Source organism: Megascapheus bottae, chromosome 6, assembly GCF_031878675.1.
Source record: "Megascapheus bottae isolate mThoBot1 chromosome 6, mThoBot2.hap1, whole genome shotgun sequence".
In the NCBI taxonomy this organism is placed as follows: domain Eukaryota; kingdom Metazoa; phylum Chordata; class Mammalia; order Rodentia; family Geomyidae; genus Megascapheus; species Megascapheus bottae.
In genome coordinates, this window is record NC_143514.1 from 18730002 (window position 1) to 18740771 (window position 10770).

At 47.0% G+C, this 10770-nt stretch overlaps 1 protein-coding gene across 1 annotated transcript; it reads right to left on the reverse strand.

The window, feature by feature from the left end:
• Positions 1-1712: 1712 nt before the first annotated feature.
• On the reverse strand, positions 1713-5702 carry Psrc1 (proline and serine rich coiled-coil 1). Its single transcript, XM_090333958.1, has 8 exons — positions 5654-5702; positions 5272-5326; positions 5130-5187; positions 3618-4062; positions 2946-3108; positions 2612-2860; positions 2223-2313; positions 1713-1716 (listed from the first exon to the last, which is right to left on the reverse strand). The coding sequence occupies exons 2-8, from the start codon at positions 5288-5290 to the stop codon at positions 1713-1715; spliced, it is 1029 nt and encodes a 342-aa protein (XP_090190084.1). The 5' UTR covers positions 5291-5326; positions 5654-5702.
• Positions 5703-10770: the final 5068 nt, after the last annotated feature.

Here is a 10770-nt window from a genome sequence, read left to right on the forward strand (position 1 = left end):
CCTTGGGGGATGGAAGCAAAACTCAAAAATGGAAACCTGTTCTTCCCTTTCAGGCCACCAGGTGGCGACAACACAAGTCAGTTGCCGGGTTTGCCTCTAAGGCCGCCCCATGGGGCATGCTTGACTTCCACAGTCCACAAACATTGCCCTCTTTGTCTGTGCCCCTAGGCTAGCTGATATTCCAGGTAGGTGCCTCAGTCAGGGAAGGAAGTGTTCTGCTCATTACACACAGGACAGGAGGAAGCTAGGAAGCCCATTTAAGGTTTTCTTTCCTTCGGAAGAATTTTTCCAGAACCAAACATGTACCTACAAAAGGAAAAGCAATGCAAGGCTGCTGAATCTCAGGGACTGGGAGGGGCGCTTCACCTAGTATGAGTGAGGAAGGCCCCTAATGAGCATACACACGGGCATATGTATGGACCTAGACTTGGCAGTCTACTTTCCTTTGCTTAGTTCCTCTCAGAGTTCTTTGAAAACTCCCAAGGAATTAGAATTAGGGTTGAGGAAGTGGAGCCGTGGCTAAAGTGGAAGAAGTGCCTGCCTGCCTTGAGCAGAAAAAGCTAAGTAAGAGCACGAGGTCCTGAGTCCTGTGCACAGATGTGTGCACGTTCACACACATACACCATGAAATAGAATTTGGGTTACAAGAATCAACAGCTTCAGTCTTGCCAAAAAAGGACATCCAAGTTTAGTATATGAATTATAACAACCTCACACACTGAAACTCTACTTAACTGTGGCCCTTAAGATAATACAGAAACTCACAGAAAGAATTCTGTTCCACTGAATAAGGGAGGGTTGATGAGCTGAAAGCTTAGGAAGTCTTAGGATCTAGTCAAGCCTCTGCCTGGCTCCATTGCTAGAATTAAAGAGGTTTACCCCAAATCTTTTAGGTCTTTTTTTTTTTTTTTTTTTTGCCAGTCCTGGGCACTGTCCTTGGACACTTTTTGCTCAAGGCTAGTGCCTTGCCACTTGAGCCACAGCACCACTTACAGTTTTTTCTGAGTATGTGGTACTGAGGAATCGAACCCAGGGCTTCATGCATGTTAGGTGAGCACTCTACTATTAGGATAGGCTCCCAGGCCCCAGTTAGGTCTACTTTATGATACACAGAAAAAAATATAAAAATACATTCACTTTATTTTAGAAAAATGAAGAGTGATAAGAGTGAGTTCCTCATCTGTGAGGAGTCACAGAATTCATAGGAAACAAGTTCTGGAGAGCAGGTGCCTGCCTCACCTCTCCAAACAGGTTTGAGAGCAATGGAAGCTATGATTCCAGATCGTTCTTCAAGGAGCAGGGAGAAGGGCTGTAGTCACCATTATGTGTATTACGCATGGAATAACACATTTATGTGTGGTAAACATCCACTGAATACAGACCTGGGAAGAAGATGGATTCATTTTCCTGGACTGGCCCCAAGACTGGAGGTAAAGAGGACAAGCCATTTGCCTGCATTTCTCATTTTCAGTTTCATGACTGGGAGGTGGCCTCTTCCCCTCTCATCTTTTATTTATCCTAGAGAGGTTGAGTCTCTTCCAGCTCAATCCACCCCCTCCATGGTCTCTATGCCCAGGAGACTGGCCCTGGAAGCATCTGATCTTCCTGCCACTGGGCCAAAATGCACTAAAATCTGGACTTGCTGGTAGAGGCGCATCCAGGCAGTGATTGTAGTGGTTTGCTACTGAATTCTTACTTGTGTCCCGACTGCTTTACCTGAAAGGAAAAAAGGAAGAACTGCTTTAAAGTGCCCATCTGTCATTAAGCTGAGTTCAAGTCCCCAGGAAGAGGGACGAAATGAGACACATACACTGTTCAAAAAGAAATGTACGGGGCCAGGAGTTTGGCCTAGTGGTAAGAGTGCTTGCCTAGCATGCATGAAGGCCTGGGTTCAATTCCTCGGTACCACATACATAGAAAAAAAAAGTCAGAAGTGGTGCTGAGGCTCAAGTGGTAGAGCTCTAGCCTTGAGAAAGTCCAAGGACAGTGCTCAGACCCTGAACTCAAGTCTAGGACAGGCAAAAAAAAAAAAAAAGAAAAGAAATATACTTATTACCTGTAATCCCTCTGTACATTCTTTTTACAATAGAAATGTAAAACAAAAAGAAATGAAATCCTTGTCACCGTTCCCCCCCACCCCACTCCACCTTTTCACATAGAATTCAAGGATGCTGTGCACAGAAGCTTGGATAATGAATGGGGAGTAGAGGGACCCATCATACCTAGTACGTCCAGGGACTGCAACTTTTCTGGGGGGCTGCAGACTGCTTCGAGTAGCACTAGCAACAGGAAGGTTTGCTCTCTGAGAAACAGCTTGATAAGAGTCAACAAAAGCCAAATGAGTTAGTGATAAGTATCAGTGACCTTCTCAAAAAAGAATCATGGAGGCTCACAGCTGTAAATCTAGCCACTTAGGAAGATGAGATCTGAGGATCATGGCTCCACATTCCCTCTTTAACTCAGCCTCCCCCATCTTCACATAAAAGATCTTCTTTTATAAGAAAGATAGTCAAAGTGGTCATTGTTGCAGCTCTATGAAGGTGGGGTGAAACTGAGCCAGAGAATATTTCCTTCATTTTGGTTTCTTACCCATGTATCGACTCTTTCTTACCTCTCTGCCCTGTAGCACTTGGTCTTGGAAGCCCTTTTCTGGCTGCCAGAGAATCGGGAGGTATGGCACCTTTGCCAGGTGGCACACTCCGGTTGATGAGTGGCATTCGGCTGGCAGGCCTGGGGATAGCAGAGGGAATAGGTAGTCGGCTGGAAGACTTAGTCACTGTTCCCTGTGGCCTGGACAAGCGTTGAGAGTTGCTAGTTGAACCTTGTGGAGCCAGGACTGGTTTGACAGGAGTAGGAGGACCTGGTAAAAATGATTAGATCATTTCAAGGTAAGTTCTACTTCTTTCGGCCTCCCATCACCCACAGCTGTGCTGCCTGGGTCTCACTTGTGGCGGATCTGGCACTGGGCCCAGCTTTCCCCCGGGGTGGAGGCCCAGCTTTCCCCCGGGGTGGAGGTCCAGCTTTCCCTCGGGATGGAGGAGTTGATCGTGCAAGAGGTGATGACACTGGACTTTTGGATGCTGAGAACAGATTGCAAGTGGGTGACTCCTGCAACACAAAGGGGGGAAAAAGGAATAGATTGTAGAGTTGGGGCCGGGAGTTTGGCCTAGTGGTAGAGTGCCTGCCTAACATACACGAAGACCTGGGTTCGATTCCTCGGTACCACATACATAGAAAAAAAAAAAGCCGGAAGTGGTGCTGAGGCTCAAGTGGTAGAGCTCTGGCCTTGAGAAAGTCCAAGGACAGTGCTCAGGCCCTGAGCCTAAGCCCAGGACTGGCAAAAAAAAAAAAAAAAATTAGAGTTATCTGTTCTACTGACTTAAGGGATTCAGAAATTAAGGTAAGGAGTGGTCTAGATCCCAGCGAAGAAAGCAAATATCAGCTGCTAACATTATCATCATTATTTCAGAGCCCTACAGACATAGTAATAAATGCTTTTTATGGTATCTCATCTAATTTACTGCAGTCTCCATCAGGTCCATGAGGAAACTGCTCTGTGCCATTGGTGTGTCATGCACTGTTTGAGGGTGCACATGCAACTAAACCTCCAAACTCACTCTCTTCACACTGGAGGGCCTCTTTCCAGATGTCACTCGAAGAGTCCTGGCTGACCCCTTCTTATCACTGCTCCGGAGGTGGGGTGTCAGGCTGCTGGGGGAGGGTGTGCTCCAAGCCAAAGAGTTCACAGTGGGTAGCAGGTCTCTGACAGGACTGTCCTTCAACACAAAGGTCTCTCGCCGAGGGCTGGGCTTCCCTCGACAGGGGCTCTCACCTGCACTCTCTCGATCCTGCAGGGCACACTGCTCAAGCTGAGCTGCCAGCCGGTTGGCCTCATCAAGGATCTCCTCCAGCTTCTCTGGGCTGAGAGGGCCTAAGCTGAATCGCACACCCTGCGGGGCAGCAGCAGCAGCAGCCACTGCATTTGGGTTACTTCTATGGGACAGGCCCCGTCGGGGTGGTTTCTCTGGAGTCATCAACACTGCCATGTCATTCTCCTCATGACTAAGACAGAAAACAAATGTGGTTAACACACACACACACACACACACACACACACACACACACACACACACAGAGCAGAAGATTGTACAGGGCCAGAGATCTGCACCAGGGCCACAGATACAACCCCAAATCCTGAAACCCATCTTAACTGTGACATCACACATCTGGCCTCGAGGTGATAAGGCCCAAGAGGTCTTTAGCAAGTACTGATGTCGGAAATAATGGCACAATAAAGTAGCAAATGCATTTACCCTTTTTTGTGTGAGTGTGGTGCCAGTACTGGGGCTTTGACTAAAGGGCTAGGCCCTTGTCCCTTAGCTTTTTTCTTTCAAGGCTACCACACTACTTTTTACTCAAGGTTAAAACTCTACTGCTAGAGCCACAACTACACTTTTGAATTTTTTTTTTGCCAGTCCTAGGGCTTGAACTCAGGGCCAGGGCACTGTCCTTTCTCAAGGCTAGAGCTCCACCACTTGAGCCATAGCACCACTTCCAGCTTTTTTTTATGTATATGGTAAGAAGGAATCGAACCCCGATCTTCGTGCATGCTAGGCAAGCCCTCTACTACTAGGGCAAACTCCCAGTCCCAGACTTTTACTGACTAATTGGGGAGAAGACTCTTGCAGACTTTCTTGCATGGCATGGCTTTGAACCTGGTCCTCAGACCTCAGCATTCTAAATAGCTAGGATTATAGGGGTGAGCCCCAAGCACTTGTTTTTTGTTTTGTTTTGAGACAGGGTCTCATTATGCAGCCAAGGCTGGCATCAAACTATGTAGCTCAGACTGGACTCAATATCATGATCCTACTGCTTCAGATTCCTGAGTGCAGGGATTACAGATGCACACTACCATATCTAGTGCATTTACCTTTCTTAACATTCTGAAATCTTACTCCAGCTTCTCTTCTTTTTCCCCCTTACTAGTGAGCCTGGAGTCCACCACGCCTGAGTGCACCAAACCTAGCCAAATTACCAATAATGTCTCCAGAGGCTAACAGCAATTCAGCAATAAGAGTTATAGCCGAAGGGGTGCTGATGGAGGAAGACAAGAATAAAGGAGCTGATACCTGTCCGATGGGGACAGCCCTCCGAAGTCCAAGGTCTCATCCATAATAAACTTGACGTCTGAAGGGAAAGGATAAGTGGGTGCCTGCCACCAGTCCCTGACAGGCTCTCAATCTCAGGGCCTTCCCAGAATGGCTCCCTTACCTTCCTTTAAATCCTCCATGTCCAGTCAACAGACGCGAGTCAGCTCAGACCTGAGCTGAAGAGAAAACACACCTACCTTCAGATACTCATCCTGCCCAAGGCCCCAGCTAGACTCAGGGTGCAAGGAGAGGAGGGGAGAGGGAGGAATGCTGGAGGCAAATGCAAACACCCAGTATCGTCACCTACCCCGTGACCTCGTAGAAAGGCACAGTGAGATCCTGCCCTCCGGTGTCCTGACCTTTCCTAGCGCGACTGGTTTATGAGTCCCATCTTCCTCCCACCCACTAACCTCCGGGGTTTTTCTGTCCATTATCTACCTTTCCATTGCCCCCGGCGTCAAACCTGCACCAGCTCACACTTTCCCCAGACCCCACCGCCTCACCTTCCTCGCAAGATGCTTTCTTCTTGCAAACTAGTCCAGGGAATCGGCTCCTGGGGGGCGGGGCTTCTTTCGAATTTCCCAGGCCCCACCCTCCCTCGCCACATGCTCACAATCATTGGTGGATCCTCAGGGGGGCGGAGCTGCGTAGGGGCTGCCACCCGGAAGTCTGCTATGCGGAGGTGAGGGGGTGGGCTAAAGATATAGCGAAGAGAGAGGCGTTTCCCAATAGGTCCATAGCCGGGGCTGTGGGCGGAGTCCGTGCGCGCGCGTGCCCACGAGTCCCGCCTTCAGCTTCCAGGCGGGAAGTCGTGCGGCGCGCGCCCGGAGAATGAGCCAATCAGCGTGGACTTTACGCCCGGTCCCAGCCCTCTGTCCCGCCCCCTCCTCGTGGGTCTCTGCAGCTGGGTCTCGTTTGCTGGCGCCGGTCCTTCTCCATCCTGAGCTTTCTTGGTGCTGCTGCGGTTCTGGGAAATGGCGCGTGGCGCTCACCCCGAGACAGACGATCTTCCAGAGGAAATTCATTTCCCTGCACTCAGTGTGCAGAACGCCGCGTTTGCCAGGTTTCCTCCTGTGTGGCTTGTCTTCAAGTTGAAAAAGCACCTCAACATGTGTATGTTCGGTTCCGGGAGGCTCCGGGAATGGCACTCTCCACAGCCTGTTCAGCGTGTAAACAACTGGCTTTTCACACCGCGAGGCTCGGGCTGGACTCCTACAGTGACACGGTTTACAAGGGGAAAATGGCCGGAGCCTCACTGCTCTCTGACCTGGGCTCCCTTATCTATGAAACGAGGACCCTGAAAGTTACAGGGTTAGGAAGATAATTATGAAATGGAAGTTTTATATCGTGTGCCCCCCTAGGCTAGGCCACCCGTTAATAGAGCTTCTGATAAACACTAAAATGTACAGTGGGAAGTGGAGGACCTTTGTTGAGCTTTATTTTTCAGACTCTATGACCTTTACTTTTGGGGGTGGGGGGTTGTTTCCTTCCTAGATTTGGCTGTGAATGTGAGGCCTGCAGCAGGGAGGTGTTCCTGTCATAAATGCACGGCAGCGTTGGAATTCAGCAGAGGGGAAAAGGAAAAGGAGCCAGGGAAGAGCAGAACTTACCTCAGTGTCCTCTGTTGGTGGAGATGGAATATTAGTTGCTTGCAGGATTCAGGGTTTAGGCAGAGTGAGAAAACAGTCAGTGGGTTTTGTTTTTTGTTGTTGTTGTTGTTTTTGTCTCTCCAGCAAAATAGAGGCAAAAGAGATTAGAGGGGTGAAAGCTGTTAAATGACTGTGGTCCTTCTTCCCCTAGTCTTTTCTTCTCCTTTCTTCTTCTTCCGCTTGAGCCACAGTGCCACTTCAGCCTTTTTCTGCTTATGTGGTACTGAGGAATCCAAGACAGGCTTTCATGCATGCTAGGCAAGTACTCTACTTCTAGGCCACATTCCCAGCCCAACACTATACCTCTTCATCTATCCTTCCAATAGCAGGGAAGGAAGCCCAGCATGTGTGTGTGTGTGTCTGTATGTGTCTGTGTGTGTCTGTCTCTAGTGGCACCAGTTTTGAACTCAGGGCCAGGATGCTGTCCCAGAGCTTTGCCCCCACGCTCAAGGATGCACTCTGCCACTTGAGCCACAGCTCCCCTTCTGCTTTTTTGGAGTCTCACTGGCTTCCTTGCCTGGGCTAGCTTTGAACCCCGATCCTCAGAACTTAGCCTCCTGAGTAGCTAGGATTACAGGAATGAGACACCAGTATCTTGCCAATTGTGATTTTTGAGTCGTTGCAGTAGGAGAAACAGAGACAGAAGAAGAAAAGATAAATGAGAAGGTTTTGTTTTCTGTTTTTGCCAGTCCTAGGACTTGAACTTAGGGCCTGAGCACTGTCCTGGAGATGGTCTAATTAAACATCAAAAAGCTGGAAGTGAAGCTGTGGCTTAAGTGGTATAGTCTTTTTTTTTTTTTGGTCAGTCCTGGAGCCTGAGCACTGTCCTTGGGCTTTTTCCTCAAGGACAGCCCTCTACCACTTGAGCCACAGCACCATTTCTGGCTTTTCTATGTATGTGGTAACAGGAATCAAACCCAGGTCTTTGTGCATGCTAGGCAAGCACTCTACCACTAAGCCAAACTCCCAGCCCCAAGAAAAGAGAAATGAAAGAAAAGATAGGCAATGGAATTTTTGTCTTCATTAGAATGACAGAAAGGCAGAAAACGAAGATTTCATGCACAAAATTCTTCACTTAGGATAAGACCAACACACTACTCTGGGAAGTTCTATACATTTGTTTCAAAACAATGTGTATGTGGTTAGTTATTTAGAATTTTGGATGACAGATGAATAAATGACACTCCCAAGCAATAGTCTTAATCACAGAATTTATCTTCACACTGAACAAAAATGTAGATTCAGTATGAAGATTCTTTTTCTCAACTGGGAAGGATGAAGTTTTATTATTCTACCACTTCCTGACCTGAACTCAGATTTCTCCTCTCAATTTTTTCCTTCCTTCCTTCCTCCCCCTACTCTTCTCTTTTTTTCTTTTTTTGCCAGTCCTGAGGCATGAACTCAGGGCCTGGGTGTTTTGTGTTTTTGCTCAAGACTAAGACTGTACCACTTAGGGTAGAGTGCATGCATTCAGGTTCAATTTCTCAGTACCACATACACAGAAAGCTGGAAGTGGCCACGATGGCTCACGCCTGTAATCCTAGCTACTGAGGAGCCTGAGATCTGAGGATCAAGGTTCAAAACCAGCCAGGGCACAAAAGGACCTGAGACTCTTAACTCCAATTAACCTCTAGAAAATGGAAAGTGGGGCTTGGCTCAAGGGTAGGGCAGTAGCCTTGAGCTGATGAGCTCAGGCACAATGCCCAGACCCAGGGGTAACATGGTAACCTTGAGCTGAAGAACTCAGGGACACCACACAGACTGAGTTCAAGCTCCATGACCCACCAAAAAAAAAAAAAAAAGAAAGAAAAGCTGGAAGTGGTGCTGTGGCTTAAGTGGTAAAGCACTAGCCTTGAGGAAAAGCCCAAGGACAGTTCTCAGGCTCCAGGACTGACCAAAAAAAAAAAAAAAAAAAGACTATACCACTTAAGCCACAGCTTCACTTCCAGCTTTTTGATGTTTAATTAGACCATCTCAAGCCTGGCTTCAAACCACAATCCTCAAATCTCAGCTTCCTAAGTAGCTAGGATTATAGGTATGAGCCCCTGGCACCCAGCTCCCTTCCTCTCAAGTTATTTATTTATTTTGCCAGTCCTGGGGATTGAACTCAGGGTCTGAGCACTGTGCTTGGACACTTTTTGCTCAAGGGAAGTGCTTTGCCACTTGTGGCTTTTTCTATGTATGTGGTACCAAGGAATCAAACCCAAGGCTTCCTGAATGCTAGGTGAGCCACACTCCCGTGTCCCCCACCCCCATCTTAAATCTTAAGCTAGAGTTTTATAAGTTCCATAATGCCCTAGAAATGATTTACATGACTATTTTCTCTATTTCTCCAATGGTATAAGTAGTAACAACCTAGGTGTATAGAAAGTTGTTAACATATGCCGTACATGGATGTTTTGTGACATAGGAGCTTAATTCTTACAGAAGTCTAGTTGAGAAGGGTTGAAATAGCCACTTTGCTTTAACTGAAAATAAGCAAGGGAAGCTGACATCTTAGCTCTCAGGTCTTAGGTTATCTTTAATTAGCTATGTGTGTGTCTGTGTATGCAGGTATGCAATCTCTTGTTGGCTGCTCAGTGATGAAAATGCATGTATTATCCCAATAGAGGAAGAGAGCAAGTGGTGGGCATTTCTTTTCAGCATCATGTACCCATATAAAATTCAATTCACTACTGTCATAGACTGTCTAGGGAAATAGCACAAGAAACCTCTGTAGAAGAGAATGTGGATATGGAAGAATGGAAGAGAGGAGAGGAGAGGAGAAAGGAGAAAAGGAGAGGAGGCAAGGGGAGGGAAAGGAGGGGGTCTTAGGGCTTTGGGATCTATATAATCTGGGCAAATGTTTCTCCCACATGGAAAGGCTTAAATAGGGGACACTTATGCATTAAGAATCCACACATTTATTTTGATTAGTCCAAATTAGACACTGCACGCTCCTTAGGAACAAAATCTTGTCATAGTCAGGCTTCTTGGAGGCTCTGCAAAAAGAGAGTATATTGCAGCCACATAGCAAACAGCATAGCTGGGACTCTGAGGCCACCCCTCTTTATGGTCCTTTGTTTCTTCTGCCCTGGGCTGAGTATGCACCACCACCCACCCTGCTTTACTATGAAAGAGGAGAGAAAGAAGTAGCTCCAAGTGACATAGCATTTGCAGTAAGGGTGGAAAGAAGATTTCCTTTGCAAGCCAGCTGGCAGCCAGCTTTCCTTAGGAGAGTGTGCTTTTAATTCAACCCTTAGGATTTTCATTTGCTGTGTATCAATGATGTGTTTAAATAAATAGCTTAGGGATTAAATTCATGATCAGTTCTGCTCAGCCAAAAGCTGCAAGTCAGAGGGGACATTGGGAGCTGATTCTTTTTCTTTCCCACAAGCCTCTCTTTTGCCTTACTCATCCGTTTATGCACAGAACCTCTCCTTAGAATAATTCAGCATTTGAAGGAGTTACCCGATTCTAAATGATGATCCAGTGGCTCTTCGCCAGTAATGGATGATTCAGAAAAACAACACACCCAAAGGTTAACTTATTGTCGATAAAACAATGAACAATGGTGATTTGCTTCTCTTGGAGTACTTAAAACTCAAAGTAAAATATTAAGTTAGTCTTGTTTCTTACTCTGCTTAGGATATTTAACAAGTTAACAGGAGCAGCCTCTTGTCCCTATCTACATTCACTGTGGTAGTAGAGACACTTATCTCCTCCTCCTCTTCCTCCTCCTCCTCCTTCACCTCTTCCTCCTTTTTTCTTCATGCTAGTATTAGGGCTTGAACTTGGATCCTGGGTGCTGCCCCTTAGTTTTTTGCTCAAGGCCAGTGCTCTACCACTTGAACCATACCTTCACTTTATTTTTTGGTGATTAATTGATATAAGAGTCTTATGGACTTTCCTGCCAGAGTTGGCTCAAACCATCATTCTCAGATCTCAGACTCCTGACCAGCTAGGATTAGAGGCTTGGGCCCAGCTGTTTC